General features: G+C 53.0%; 1 protein-coding gene and 1 long non-coding RNA gene across 9 annotated transcripts in view; both read right to left on the reverse strand.

Annotated features, from left to right (window-relative positions):
* LOC115298616 overlaps positions 1 to 3,503 on the reverse strand; it is an 8,773-nt gene extending 5,270 nt beyond the window's left edge. Inside the window, exon 1 of the long non-coding RNA XR_003911798.1 lies at positions 2,698 to 3,503. This is a non-coding gene — a long non-coding RNA (uncharacterized LOC115298616). The remainder of the gene's footprint in view (positions 1 to 2,697) is intronic.
* A 4,721-nt stretch (positions 3,504 to 8,224) lies between these two features.
* The window catches only part of LUC7L (LUC7 like), a 35,502-nt gene continuing 28,111 nt past the window's right edge, over positions 8,225 to 15,615 (reverse strand). For 5 of the 8 annotated variants that reach the window (XM_029946114.1, XM_029946112.1, XM_029946109.1 and 2 more), the window contains 3 exons: positions 10,101 to 10,130; positions 9,493 to 9,697; positions 8,225 to 8,576 (listed from right to left, as the gene is read on the reverse strand). In XM_029946114.1, the coding sequence (XP_029801974.1) occupies positions 8,257 to 8,576; positions 9,493 to 9,697; positions 10,101 to 10,130 (555 nt within the window). In that variant the 3' untranslated portion in view covers positions 8,225 to 8,256. Of the gene's footprint in view, positions 8,577 to 9,492; positions 9,698 to 10,100; positions 10,131 to 12,870; positions 12,960 to 15,615 lie in introns of all 8 variants that reach the window. The other 3 variants (XM_029946115.1, XM_029946116.1, XM_029946113.1) reach the window with 3 other exon arrangements.

The following is a 15,615-nucleotide window of genomic DNA, read 5'->3' on the forward strand; positions in this document are numbered from 1 at the left end:
CATGCGGCCCCAGTGCCGGCCTACGGCCCCCGGTGCCCCGCTTGCGGCCCCGGTGCCCGGCCTGCGGCCTCGGTGCCCTGACTCCACCTGAAGGAGGCGCTCCGCGCAGGACAGTGGGCCTGGGGAGAAGGCTGAGATGGAAGAGGGAATGTATAACGTTCTCACACAAACCTTGACTGTATATAAAAGCACACATATGGGACTAGACAGGAAGAAAGAAGTAGACAGACATAAAACACCAGAGAGCGATAATGAAGTCCGAAGGGAGTCAGGCCTCAATGGCAGTCAGTGCTCTTACGGCCTTATGTCATCTGGGAGGGAAACGGGTTTTTATTACCTTTAGATTTCAGTAGTTGTTGGACTTTCCTACCGCTGGTGTAACAAACTTAGTGACTCAAACATCACAACTGTGGGGCGCCTGGGCCGCTCAGTCCATTAAGTGTCCAGCTCTTGATTTCAGCTCAGGTCACGTCACAGTTCCTGAGTTTGAACCCTGCATCAGGCTCCATGCAGACAGGAGCCTGCTTGGGATTCTGTCTCCCTCTCTCTTTTTCTCCTCCCCTGCTTGTCCTGTCGCTCCCAAAAAATAACCATGAGGGGCAGCTGGGTGGCTCAGTCAGTTAAGCCTCCGACTTCGGCTCAGGTCATGATCTCACGTTCGTGGGTTCGAGCCCCTGCGTCAGGCTCTGTGCTGACACCTCAGAGCCTGGAGCCTGCTTCCAATTCTGTTCTCCCTCTCTCTGCCCCTCCCCGCTCATGCTCGGTCTCGGTCTCTGTCTCAAAAATAAATTTAAAAAAATTAAGACATGAAAACACCACCACAAAGTTATTCTCTTACAGTTGGGGAGGGCAGAGTTTCCCTATGCTGTTATCTCCCCATCAGAAGGGCTGTGCTCCTCCTCCAGGAAGCCCTGGGGGAAATCCATTTCCTTGCCTTTCCAGCTCCTAAAGTTGCATTCCTTGTGCTCCGCCTCTTCCTCCATCTGTAAAGCTAGCGGCATCTGGCCTTCTCTGTAGTCAAATATCCCCTTGCCCGTCTCTAATAAGGACCTGTGTGATCACTTTAGGCCCATCTAGATAATCCAGAATAATTTCCCCATCTCAAAATCCGTTTTTTTTTTTTAATTTTCTTTTAACGTTTATTTCCGAGAGACAGAGGCAGAGCATGAGAGGAGGAGGGGCAGAGAGAGGGAGACACAGAATTTGAAGCAGGCTCCAGGCTCTGAGCTGTCAGCACAGAGCCCGACGCAGGGCTCGAACCTACGGACTATGAGATTATGACCTGAGCTGAAGTCGGACGCTTAACCGACTGAGCCCCCTGGTGCCCCTCCCCATCTCAAAATCCTTAGTCACATCTTCAAAAGGCTTTTGCCACTTAAAGTCTCACCCACTGGCCCAGGGAGTAGGACCCAGGTACCTTTGGGGCTATTACTCGGCCAGCCTACCACAGCATATTGAGCACGTACACTGTCAATTCTTGAGCAGCCATAGAATAGAAATGGAATGTCTGACTTGCAAGCTAATGGAGACCAAATGTAGTAAGTTAAAATATTCTAAGCCAGGGGCACCTGGGTGGCTCAGTTAAGGTCCAGTTCTTGGTTTTAGCTCGGGTCATGACTCACGGTTTATGGGATCAAGTCCCATGCTGGGCTTTCTGCTGACAGCACAGAGCCTGCTTGGCATTTTCTCTCTCCTTCTCTCTTTGCCTCTCCCCCACCACCCACTCTCTCTCAAAATAAATTTAAAAATAAAAATAAAAAACTGGGGCACCTGGGTGACTCAACTGGTTAAGCATCTTAAGCTCTGGACATGATCTCATAGTTACTGAGTTCGAGCCCTGCATCGGGCTCTGTGCTGACAGCTCAGAGCCTGGAGCCTGCCTCAGATACTGTGTCTCTTTCTCTCTGCTCCTCCCCTGCTTCTCTCCTCTCTCAAAAATAAATATTCTTAAAAAATTTTTTATGTCTTTATTTTGAGAGAGAGAGAGACAGAGTGAGTGGGGGAGGGGCAGAGACAGAGGGAGACACAGAATCCAAAACAGCTCCAGGCTCTGAGCTGTCAGCACAGAGCCCGACGCAGGGCTCGAACCCACAGACTGTGAGATTATGACCTGAGCCAGAGTCTGACGCTTAACCAACTGATCCACTGAGGCGCCCCAAAAATAAATAAGTAAACATTTGTTACCAAAAAAGTAAAATAATCAATTAAAAATATTCTAAAACAATTGACTCAAAAAGGTGCAAAAATGGAAAGAGAATGAGTGTGACGAATGGAAAGCTCAAAATAAGGCGGTGTCAACAAAACCAAATATGTCAACTATTACTGACCGTGAATGACCTCACTGACCCCAATAAACGATTAAGATCAGACACATGGACGCAGACGAAAAGCACGGACCCGAAGCACCTCAGGACCCCCCGTGCTGGTGATCAGATCCTGGGGTCAGCTCTCCACCTCCGACTGAACGTGAGTTTTGCTGTTTTTAATAGGGTGGGGTACACGTAAAACAAAACGAACCTCTAAGCTACGTTCACGGCGTACAGTTCAGTGGCACGGAGCACATCCATGATGTGCCATCAACACCACTATCTAGTTACAAAACTTTTCATCCCCCAGAGGAAAGCAACGTGCCCCAGTCACTTCCATTCCTCCCCTAGAGCCTCTGAAAACCACTGTCCACTGTGTGTACGGACCTACCGGTTCTAGACGGTCCTGTACATGGGATCATCCAACACGTGCTCTTCCGGGGCTGGCTTCATTTTCACTTAATGCTTCCAAGGCTCATCCATGCTGGAGTACGTGGCAGAATTTCCCTTTTATGGCTGAATAACAATCCACTGTACGAGGAGACCACACATTGTATATAATGCTGCAAAAACATAGGGGAGAAGAAGTCTCTTCGGATCAGTGTCTCCATTTCTTCTCGATAAATACACACTGGTGGAACTCTTGGATCATATGCTATTTCTATTTTTGAGTTCTGGGGGAACTCTATACTGTTTTCCACATTTCATCTTCTGTTGATCCATTCAGCTGCTGAGGGACATTTGGGTTTTCTCACCTTCTGGCTGTTGTGAAGGCTGCCGCTATGAACGTGTGTGTGCAAGTATTGGAGCTCCTGCTTCCGATTCTCTTGGTGAGGCATCCAGGAGCGCAGCTGCTGGGGACGGGATTCTGTTTGCCTTGTTGAGAACTCCTTGCCACGCTGTTTTCCACGGGAGCTGATCTATTGTCTGTTCCACGAGCAAATGTTTTTTCTTTCTTCCTTTTTTCTCCGTCTCTTTTTTCTTTTTTGAATCGTGGCAATGCTAGTTGATGCTACGGCTTGCTTTTAACCCACAAAATTCTGAAAGGGGACTGGATGTCACTTCCATGATTAATAATGCTTCTCTGCTTGGAGACCCTCTCCCTTGCCAGCTTTGAAGAAGCGAGCTGCTGGGGCGCCTGGGGGGCTCAGTTGGTTAAGCGTCCGACTTCAGCTCAGGTCATGATCTCACAGTTCATGCGTTCGAGCCCCACTTTGGGCTCTGTGCTGACAGCTCGGCGACTGGAGCCTGTTCTGGATTCTGTGTGTGTCTCTCTCTCTGCCCCTACCCCACTCACTCTCTGTCTCTGTCTCTCAAAATTAAATAAAGACAAAAAAAAAAAATTGAAGCAGCAAGCTGCCGCATGGAGTGGGCCTCTCGTCGACGCCCAGGAAGCAGCTATCCGCTGCCAGCGCCGTGTGGGCGTGGGAAGACCGGGCTCCAGAACAGCCCCAGATGGGACCCCTTGATTGCAGCCCAAGGGAGAACTTGCCTGAGCTGTACCTTGACTCCTGGTCTCCAGAAACCAATGAAATAACGAACATGTCCACAATTGCCACGTGCCGGGTCGCCGTGCTCCCCAAAGACAGAGGGGCGGCCAAGGGAAGACAGGGGTTCCCAGGGGCTGAGACACCGTTCCAGCTCCTGACCCTTGTGGACATGCGGGGCTTGCTTCTTATTCTCTAAACTCATTTGTGCTCCTTCCACAGGGAGAGAGGCTGCACCCAGCCAGGAGCTGACTGGTCATCGAGTCCCAGGCACGCTGGACCTTGAGAGAGCTCCAAAGGCGGTTCCGGAAGCCTCAGAAAAAGGCCTAGGAATATGAAATACTGCACAGTATAATATTACATAGTTACATACAGTGTTCCACATGCAGCAAGCATACTGTTATGTATTATGTAATTAATATAGTGTTATATATTTACAGTTTATGTACAATTGCATATTTACATGCATTTATTATATATAAATATATACAATACCATACTATAGGTTACATAACGACATATAATTATATATGCTATACTGTATTGTTCCATAATTGTGTGTATAGAATTATCTATACAATATTGCACTGTATTATATGCTATCTAATTATATGCCATATTCCACATGTAGTAACACTATAGTAATTGTACACAGTATTTTAAAGAATACTTCATTGTATTCCATATTGTTACGTCTCATATACAGTATTATATACATAACACTGTATGTATTTATATTACATAATTACATACAGTGTTATACATACACTAGTGCACTATGTTATCTACTCCTATATACCAAATTACACAGACAGGAACATGACACTATATTACATATTAGCTACATATACAGCACTATATGCACAATACTGCAGTTATATTATGTAATTACATATACAGTACTACGTATACAATGCTGCACCTTATTACGCATTGTTCATTATTACATGTAGAATAACACCATGGTGCATATCTGGAAGCCGCTCAGAGCACGGCTTACAAGTCCTCGCCACCAGAAAACAATCTGTAATGACACATGTCAAGCAGACTTCCTGTGGTGATCACTGTGCAACCTATGTGTCATCATTCCGTTGTACGCTGAAACCATCAGAACATCATCTACCAACGAGGCCTCCGTGACAATAAAAGCAGGCGTCCGGGCCCGGGCGTGGGGTGGTCTCCCCCGCAAGCTCTCACCTCGGGTCCTCCCCTGGACATGAGCAGGGGCGCCAGGGGTGCCCCATGCCCAGCCGCCCTGGGAGGGCAGCCCCAGCCCACTCGCTCAGCTGGGAGCCCCAGGGAGGGTAAGGGAAGGGCAGGACAAAGGGTCAGAAAGCACAGGAGCTCCAGGCACTCAGGACATCTGGTGACCCCCAGGGAGTCCCCGCAGGCTTCCTTGTGGACTCCTGTGTGTTATGCTCCTGTAGGGACAGGCAGCCCTTCTGCTCGGGCTGGGTCAGGGGCCATGGCCACCCACCAGAGCTTGTGTCCACCCATCAGGTCGCCATCAGCTTTGCTGGCAGTGATACAGCACACAGGGCGACGTGCCAGATGAAGCTCAGGGCAGGCGGGGGAGGGGCCGTCTGAGGTGCTGGCACAGGGACTGTGCGGCAGACAGAAAACGATTTAATTGTGCCATTGGCTGAAAACCTTGCTCCTCAACCCCTCCCTCTTGAGGTCCGGCCACCACCTCTGGTGTGTGCCCTCACGCCGAGAGCAGAGGGCCCTGCCTTGAGTCAGCATCTCCCTTCACACCCCGCACCGGTCACGCAGGTTTGAGGCTGGCCCCCACCTCCAGCTCTTGGGGCTCACATCTGTGGTCCGGTGCGGATCAATCTTGCAAAACACTATGCTCAGTAAAAGCAGGTCGCACTGACTTACTGTGCTTTCACTTAGAGACAGTGTTCACAATAGGTACATGGACAGAGACGGTAAGCAGGTCAGTGATGGTCTAGGGTTGGGTGCTGACAGGGTTTCCTTTCGGGGTGATGAAAATGTTCTGCCACTACATAGTGGTAAACTGGACAGCACAACCTTGTGAGTACGGTACAAACCACTACATTGTACACTTTCGAGTGGTTAAAATGTTGAATTTATGTGAAGCTTAACTAATAAAAATATCTACCTACAAAATAACGAAAGTACATCCTTTCTGGGATCACCCCGATTCTCTAGGGAGGGGAGGCAAGGCAGCAACCTGTTTCAAGGTACCTGATACAGTCTAAGAACCACTCAACGGTCCCGGTCCTTCCAGAGCAGAACAGGACCTCCCAAACCTCGCTGTGGCCAGTGTCCTGTTCCTGGGGTAGGGTCCCTTCCAGGGCACTGTGGTGCACATCCCCTCTCCCACTTGCTCCAATCAGAGCTGGGCACCAACCCGCCCAGGAAAGCTCTCCCAGCTCCCAGGCCCAGCCAAGTGTACCTCACTATCCTAACGGAGGATCTCCACATACCCACCGGACCCGCCAGTGAAGCCCAGGGTGGGTGCTCCCCAAGGCTGGGCCCTGCTGTGGATCCTATGGGCTCCCATGCAGGCAGCAAGGCCAGCAGATTCTGGCCAGCCCTCCTCTTATCAGATGGTAGTCCTGGGCCTGGCTGGAGACGTCTGTTTGGAGTATGGAAGGCCAGCCCCAGACCTCCACGCAGATAGAAGGTGCCACAACTCACACTAGACACTGGTCACTCACTCTGTCCTCCTCCAATGGACACGTGTGTGTGTGTGTGGCGGGGGAAACCCTCCAGAACAGCAACTGGGTGAGGCTGAGGGCACCATATGGCCCTGGGGTGGACCTGAGGAATATGGAGTCCTCCACGACCGTGGGGTCCGGGAGGACCTGCACCTGCCGGTCCGGCCCACCCCAATCTCCTCAGGGACCGCAACAACCTCCTGGCCTGCATCCCTGCTTCTTCACAGACAAGTGTTCCCACATTCTTGTGTTCTTAGCAAGGACTCCAGGCCAGGGGCAAACTCTGGTCCCCAGCCACCTCATGATTTATGGGCGACTTCCTGGAGGCGCCCTGCACGGCCCCCCGACCAGGAGCTCCCCTGTGCTGACACCCACCTGGGATGAGCCGTGGAGCTCGGGAGCGTCTGCGTGGCCTCCACCGAGATCACCTCCTCCTCTCCACCCACCCGGAACTCAGGACGTGGGTTAAGCATCCGACTTCAGCTCAGGTCATGATCTCGCGGTTCCTGAGTTTGAACTCCAAGTCGGGCTCTGTGCTGACAGCTCGGAGCCTGTGCCTGCTTCAGATTCTGGGTTTCCCTCTCTCTCTGCCCCTCCCCTGCTCATGCTCTCAAAAATAAACATTAAAACAGAAAAGGTTGAAATGGTACATTTTACTATGGTTCTGCCGCCCGGAGACGCAGGTGGAGGTGGGTGCGCCCAGCGGCACACCAGCGGCACACCCTCCTGCGGGCTGGGCTGGGCTGGGCTGGGCGCCCTCCCCCTGCCTCAGACCATTCTCTGCACTTCCCACAGCGGCCTGCAGAGCAGTCAGGCGCCCCGGGCTCCAGCCTCACCCCCTCTGCCCCGCCCCTCCTAGGCAATCTGCATCTACTTCACAAACCTGAGAGGACGCAGCCCCACCACCCGGCCAGCCCAGCGTGGTGTCTACGCCCCGTCAAGCAGATGTTTACCCCCGGCTTTCTGGCAAGCCTGCCACCGTGGGTTCCAGCGAGGCCCCTTCTCCTGGCTTAGCCCCTGCCCCAGAAAGGGCACTGCAGGGACACCATTCACTGGCCCTGTGGAGACAGTGGGCCAGGGAAAACCGATGCTGCAGGAGCACCCACCAAGCCACACGTCTTCTTAGAAGGGGACAGACTGCAACAGAGTCTACAGCACGACCATCAAGTCACTTTATGGTGCTGGTGGCCCAAGATCCAGACCACGTGCCCACTTACTGAGAGAGTGGTGATGACGGTTCTCACAACGTGGCCATCAGAAGATCCCTCCTAGAATAAGCCAACCCTAGGGGCTGATGGGCCAATTCCGGTCTCTGAGTATGTGTAACAGAACAGCTGAGAGCATGAGTAACATGCTAGCCTCTCCCGAGTGTGAGCCAAACAACAAGCTGACCCCAAATCAGTAACCCCCACCTCTGAGGCCCCCGTGGCTGCCACGAGATGTCCGAAGGCCTTTCTTGATCTGTAAGGAGCTCCGGCAGGGGACCTGCAGCGTGGCCCCTGAAGCCGGGCTGCGCGAACAGCACCCTGGACCGGCAGTCCTTCCTAAGGAAGCGGATGCAGAAGGGGCACCCGAGCAGGGCGCTCCGCACGCCTCGCTCCGGCGGGAGGGCGGCGGGCGGGTCCGATGTCGACACCCTGAGGGTGAGCACAGCTCACTGAGGACACGCAGTGTGTCATCACCTGTGGAAGGCCATGTGAAGTCTCTAGAGCACAAGAGGGACCGCAGAGACCCCACCGCAGCAGTAAGCAGGCCGTCTGTCAGATTTATTTATTCCTACTCGACATAACCCCAGAACACAGGAGCAACTCTGTACATCTCTAGAAACCCACAGCTAGCTCCGAAACAATAGAAATGGTAAACTACAAAAGAAGAGTTGTGTTCAGCAGATACAAAGGGTAACTTCCGGCTGCGTCGAGCGCCGGACAGACTATTTACAGGCCCAGAGGGGCGGTCAGATCTCGCCAGCCTCCTTCTCCTCCGACCTCCGAGAAGCCGCCTTCCCGTTGGCACTCTCCAGCCTCCAGTCAGCAGCCCCTCGGTCGCCGCGCCCGTGCTCCCAGGGCTCCTCCCTCGGCGCCCGCTCTCTGGAGAACCTGGGAAAAGAACACCAGAGGCTCAGAGGAGGCCGGCACCCCCTCTGGCTGGCTCCCGGAGCGCGGAGAGCTTGGGTTCTCCACACCAGGTCAGGGAAGGCCAAGGCCCAGCACACCCGGGGAGGCCACAGAAGGCCAGAGGAAGGCCATTTAGGGACCGAGCCACTACAAGGGAGTGTTAGGTAGCCACGAAAAAGTAACACTTGCCAAGGTTTCCCCTAATAGGATGAGCTTTTGCTAGAACGTCAACGGAGCAAAACACAGAAGTGCACAAGAAATATGATCCATTATGTAAGCATGACGGATAAAAGGCTACAATCAAGCACACACAGTGCTTCTCTCGGAGTGTGAGTATGAGTGTTTTAAATTTGTTTTTCCTTGGGGCGCCTGGGTGGCTCAGTCAGTCAGGCGTCTGACTTCGCTCAGGTCGTGATCTTGTGGTTCCAGAGTTCAAGCCCTGCATCCGGCTCGCCACTCACAGGGCACAGCCTGCTTGGGACTCTCTCTCTCCCTTTTGCCCCTTGCATGTGTACTCATGCATACTCGCTCTGTCTTTCTAGAAAAAATCAACTTAAAACACAGGCAAGCGGTGCCCAGTCAAGACACAAATCTCAGGGCCCTGTGTATCTGTGTATGGAGGTGACACTGAGCGTGCACTGGGTCACAAGAGGGAGCCATACGCATGTAACCACCTCCACAGCCTCGGAACTGTCCTGGGAATCTACCTGTCGCTCTCTACTCAGAGCTCCCTGGGTCCTGGGCCCCATTCACAATTCCACAAGGCTCCCCCACTCAGTCCCACAGATGCCCAGCTTGGCTCCTGAGCAAAGGCCTGACCCATCCCTATGGGAATGGCCAATGGGCCCCGATGGCAGACCCCCAGCAGACCCTGGGAACACAAAGAGAAGGGGCTCACTCCGGGTTGCAGCTACTGAAGGAGTCAGAGTAGTTACTTGTATTTCGCACTCCGGTCCCTGGAAGCCCGGCGGTGGCCCCGGCTGTGGCTCCGGGAACGGCTGCGGTGGCGCCGGTGTCTGTCTCGGGACCGGGACCGGGATGATTTTCGTCGCTCCCTGGAGGCAGATCTTGACCTCCTTCGACGCCGGTCCCGGGAGCGCGACCTGCAGCAGACCACAGACAGCCCTGAAGGCCCACGACGGCCCCGTCCCAACAGCCCTTCTCGCTCAGCACGTTCTCCCTGAAGCTCCTCTGGCACCTCACCTTCCCTCCTACAAAAATATACCTGGGTCTCACAGAAGTCCCATCGATTAATCTCTGGTCATAGAGAATTATGGCCCAATCCTCCCACTGATGCTTCCTGAAAACATCGTGCCAGGAAGCACTCGCTGCCCCCAGGCCTCAGCAGGACCGTCTGACCTCCCGCACCGACAGGGGTCCCTCTGCTGCACTAAGCCCCGACCAACCTGACAAAGAGAGACAGGGTTCAAGTGTGTCCCCCAACCAGGAGTGCCCACCAGGTAAAGCCAGTTGACCGGTAACACATTAATGGGTCTGGAAACCTACCTCCTGCGATCTCTGGTTCTTGATCCAGACCTAAAACGGAGAAAAGAAAGATGAACGGCCGCGCCCAAAGCGCCCTGGCCTCACGCGGAGGAGAGGGGCCCCTGGTCTACAAGGCGAGGGGGCGCCAGCTTCTCGCAGAGTCCTGTTATTTCCTAGTTCTCAGGCCTGGAGCTCCAAGTGTCAGTGCTCACAGCACGAGGCCGGCCCTACCGGGGGGGTCACGTGCTGCCCTGAGCGCAACCACGGCCGGCCACCCGCACAGCCGTGCCGACCGCCACGGAACAGATGCAGGGCTGGGCAGGAGCTAACGCCACCAAACGACACCAAAGTCACAGCAAAGCCTCAAGTTCCAGATGTCGGTTCACTGCCAGGCAAGGGTCACACGATCCCCTTGGGAGATACTAGGGAACCAGCACTCCAAGAAATGCACCGTTACAACAGGGTCTCGTTTTACAGCCGCTTCTCCAGCAAAAATCAACAAGATCGCCACCAAAACGTGCTCAGGAGAAAGTGACATATGCGCACACAGGTGTCCGGAGGATGATCTGATCAAGCTTCTCAGCAAGCACTTTTCCCAACACCTACTAATGTTCATCTATTCGTCTTCTTCGTCCTAGAAATTCTACAGATTTACAAAGCCCTTAAACATATATATAAACACAATCACTAGAGTACTCATTCAAACAGTTTTATAAAAACTTCATTATCAAAAATCAAAATTAAAAAGGACCGCCTGCAGCTCCACAGGAAAAAAACTCCACTAAAAACGGGAAGAGGATCTGAAGACATTTTTTCAGAGAACGTACAGGTGGCCAACAGGTACACGAAAAGGTGTTCAACACCACTCAGCACCAGGGAAATTCAAATCAAACCCACAACCAAGTACTGCCTCACGCCTGTTAGAAAGAAAAGCAACACTCACCCAAGAGAGAAGCAGCAATGACTGAATAAAACATGACAGACAAACTGGAAACAAGTGGTGGTGAAGACACGGACAGAAGGGAGCCCTCGTGTCCTGCCCGTGGGAACGCACACTGGTGCGGCTGGGCGGAAGACAGCACGGGGGCTCCTCACAAAGTGACCAAGAGAGCTACTCTGTGCTCCCACAATCCCACACCTGAGTTACTCATCCAGAAAAAATGAGGGGTGCGTGGGTGGGTCAGTCAATGCTTGATTTCAGTCCAGGTCAGGATTCCAGGACTGTGGGATTGAGCCCTGTGTCGGGCTCTGCACTGAGCTTCAGATTCTCGCTCGCTCTCTCTCGCTCTCTTTCCCCCTGCCCCTCTCCCCGGCTCACTCGCTTTCTCAAAACCAACAACAAAGACAATGAAATTCACTGTCTTGAAAGACCTCTGAGCCTCTGTGTTCATCACATCGTTATTTACAAGGCCCAAGACATCGAGACAACTTAGGCGTCAATCAACAGATGCAAGGATAAAGTAAACACACAATGAAACCCTACTCGGCCACAAAGGAGGGGAAGGCTGCATGTGGGACACACGGCGGGCCGCGAAGGCTCGGTGCTGGGAACAGAAGCCAGACGAGACAGACAAATACTGTTACGACCTCGGTAATCTGCGGAACCCAAAATAACACCTGAACTCACAGATCAGAGATCAGACTGGTGGCCGCCAGGGGCACAGGGTCGGGGTGTACAGAAATTACGAAGGTGGGGCGGAAAGAGGCCAGGTCGCTGACTACACCACTTCCCTGCGAGGGCGCCACGCATGTGTCAGGGGCACGCGTGCTGTGGGAAGGTCTGAGATGAGGCAGGCTCCCACACGTACCCGTGCGGGCAGGCCCCACCACGGGAGCGGTCACTCTCAGGCAAAAAGGGACTTACGTGTATCGATTCACACGTTTTTATACTCTTTGAGTAACAATCTGTTAGATGATTAAAGTAATGAAAGGAAACACAAAAAATACTATAAACAGTATCTGTCCTTTCTGAATTATATACTAAGAAATTCCTCCAGGAAATCCCAGCATCTGGGCCTTTCAAGGACAGTGACCTGTGACCCATGTGACCCATGAGATCGTGGTCCTGCCTCTGGCCTCTTCCCTGAACTCTGACCAGAAGTGTCCTAAGCATCTCAAAGGGAGTATGGTCACCGTCAGGCTCTATTCCCCACCGCACCCCCTCACCCCAACACACTGCTCCCGGTCTTCTCGAGGCTGGAAGCCGCCAGTGCCACCTTCACGCCCCTCCGCTTGCCCCACCCCCTCGCAGCAGCACACCTTGCCAGACCCCTCCCAGGGGCACCGGTCAGCCGGCAGCTCCGTCGCCCAGCTCTTCTGGGTCGCTCCCCGCAGTCCTCGTGGCTCCCGCCCGTGGTCCACTGTCCCCATGACCCGCCGTCAACGCCGCACTCTACTCAGCCCTAGGGCCCTCTGGTGGACTCTCCGAGGACACGCACAGCCGTGTGACAGAACACGCTCGGCTCCACAAGGCCGCTGCTCCCACCTGGCCGGCCCTGACCTCGTGGGGACCCGGCAGGCACCTCTCCCGCTGCCGCTGCTCAGCCCTCCCCACGCCTGCCCGGGCACAAACCAGGTTGTCACAGCTGCTCCGGCCACTCGGGGCAGCCACGTCCACACCGCAAGCCTCCTACCAGGCCAGCCCACGCCCTGCTCCCCCGAACGCTCTTGCTTGTTTTTCTCCGAAGGGCCGCTGAGGCCCGGGCCGCGCTTGGCCGCTGGGAGCCGGCCTGGGAAGGGGCAGGGCCCGGCACCGGCACGGGAAGGGGCAGGGCCCGGCGCCGGCACGCACCTCCTGCTCAGCCGCTCCTCCCGCTCCCGCTCCTCCCTCCTCCTCAGGCGGTCCTGATTCCTCTTCTCCTGCTTCTCGGCCACAGTTTTCTAAATGAGCAAGAAATCGGAAAATGAGAGAGCAGCAGGTCACACCAACTAGAGTGTGAATGCTGTTTAACAAAGCACTTTTACATGACCTCAACACTGATAATTTAGAAATCTTAAAAGAAACAGGAACACAATTATCATTAAAACTTAATGGGTGGGGGGGCGCCTGGGTGGCTTAGCTGGTTAAGCATCGGACTTTGGCTCAGGTCATGATCTCACTGTCTGTGGGTTTGAGCCCCACATCAGGCTCTGTACTGACAGCCTGCTTCAGATTCTCTGTCTCCCTCTCTCCTGTGTTCTGTCTACCAAAAATAAAAACATTAAAAAAAATTAAAAAAACAACATGCTGCAAAGACAGTATATAAAAAAACCCCACAAACTTCTTAATGGGAAATATGTGAAAATAACACTTTTATCATTATATCTTACAAATTCAGTGACACACTGCATATTCTAAGAGATGCTACCATTCTAACTTATAGAAATTTATCTTTTGCTTCACACCAATCCAGAAAGTTAGTTTTTAACCCAAAGGAGACTCCACAAACTTTATGGTAAAAAAAGAACGCGTCTCTAACCAGACACATCCTGCTGCCTGTCCCCGGGGTGCTGTCTGCTACACTGGCTCTAGACCCAGCCTCGTGCAGACATTAGGCCCGGGGACGCGGACCATGAACCCTCCACTGCTGGCTTTCAACACCAGGCTCAATCCTTGGCCCACTAGGCTTGACTGTGACCACAGAGAGAAGTCTCTGCACAGACAGGAGGTGGATCTGAGGAACTTCACTACTGGAACACGGCCGACACAGCTCAGCCCAAAGCCCGGGTCCAGTCTGCACACGCCCGTCCCCGCTATCCAGCTAGAGCATCTTGGTGCCCCCCCGCTCTGCTGAGCTGAACGAAGCCCTGAGGGGAGCAGAGGAGAGGCAGGAAGACAAAGGGCCACCAGGGTTTGCACGCTCACGACGGCACAAAGGGCATCTCACACTCTGGTGCAGACCAGAGCCGGACGCTGGAGAGGCGCAGCAGGGGGGGGGGGGGCCAGCTGTCCTCCTCAAAGTACTCCCGAAGCATGCGAGCCCTGTCTGGTGCCTCCAGCCCTGCAGCCCTGGCCTCGCGTGTCCTGCACCTGAGGGGCACACAGGACGGGCAGGTTACGGCTAAAGTTAAGGATGGGAGTATTATGGGGCACCTGGGTGGCACAGTTGGTTGAGCAACCAACCGGCTCAGGTCATGATCTCACAGTTTGTAGGTTTGGGCCCCGCATCAGGCTGTGCTGACAGCTTGCTCCGGATTCCTTGTCTCCTTCTCTCTCTGCCCCTACTCCGTTCATGCTCTGGCTCTGTCTCTCTCAATACTAAATAAATGTGTAAAAGAAAAAAATTTTTTAAAAAAAGGAAAGGGAGTATTAGCCCCTCAACCTCCATGGACAATCTTCCACAATCTGGCATTAACTCCGTCCCAAACCTCCCTTCTTCCTAGACACTGACCTCCCTCCCTAACAAAAAAGGCCTTGCCCCGCTCGTCCCCCTCGGTGCGTGGCCTGGTGGCCTGACCACCTCTGGGACCACGGCGCGGGAAGCCATCTCTGATTAGGGCCCAGAACTCTTACCCTCCCTACTGTTACGAGGTGCGCTTCCAAACAGGTTTTCTCTTGTCAGTTTAACAGCAATAATTAAAATACACTTGTATTGTTTTGGTCAACTACATGCCACTTGTAACTTCAATGATAAAACATGCTTTGTAGATCAAGTTAATACTTAAGTTCTTATGTTTTTTTCCGGGGGGGAGGGGAGTTTCAATATATTCTCATCTCTGTTGGAGAAATGTGTGTTAAGAAAAAAATAAAAGGCTTTCAGATATTAAAAACATACCAGGACAGGGGAGCCTGGGTGGCTCAGGTCTTGATGTCATGGTCGGGGAAAATGAGCCTCATATGGGGCTCTGTGCTGAGTGTAGAGCCTGCTTGGGACTCTCCTTCTCTCCCGCCTCTATGTCCCTCCCTTGCTCACGCTCTCTCTCAAAATTAGTAAATAAACTTAAAAATACCAGGAAAAATTATGGGGTGATATGAAACAGAGACATTATTTAGTTTTGAGAGGAGGAGCATGAGCAGGGAAGGGCAGAGAAGGAGACACAGACTCAGAAGCAGCTCCAGACTCCGAGCTGTCAGCACAGAGCCTGACACAGGGCTTCAACCCGGTAACTGTGAGATCATGACCTGAGCCGAAGTCGGCACTTAACCGACTGAGCCACCCAGGCGCCCCTAGAGATATAGTTTTTTAAAAAATAGTTTATTGTCAAATTGGTTTCCATATAACACCCAGTGCTGTTCCCCACGAGTGTCCTCCTCCATCACCACCACCTCCCCTCCCCCCCCAGTTCGTTTTCAGCATTCAATAGTCTCTCAGGTTTTGCATCCCTCTCTCCCCCCTTCCCCTCCCCATGGTCTTAAATTAGGTTTCTCCTGTTCTCCTGTTCGACCTATGAGTGCAAACACATGGTATCTGTCCTTCTCCGCCTGACTTCTTGCGCTTAGCATGACACCCTCGAGGTCCATCCACTTTCCTACAAATGGCCAGATTTCATTCTTCCTCACTGCCATGTAGTACTCCATTGTGTATATATACCACATCTTCTTGATCCACTCCTCAGG

Source organism: Suricata suricatta, chromosome 8, assembly GCF_006229205.1.
Source record: "Suricata suricatta isolate VVHF042 chromosome 8, meerkat_22Aug2017_6uvM2_HiC, whole genome shotgun sequence".
In the NCBI taxonomy this organism is placed as follows: Eukaryota; Metazoa; Chordata; class Mammalia; order Carnivora; family Herpestidae; genus Suricata; species Suricata suricatta.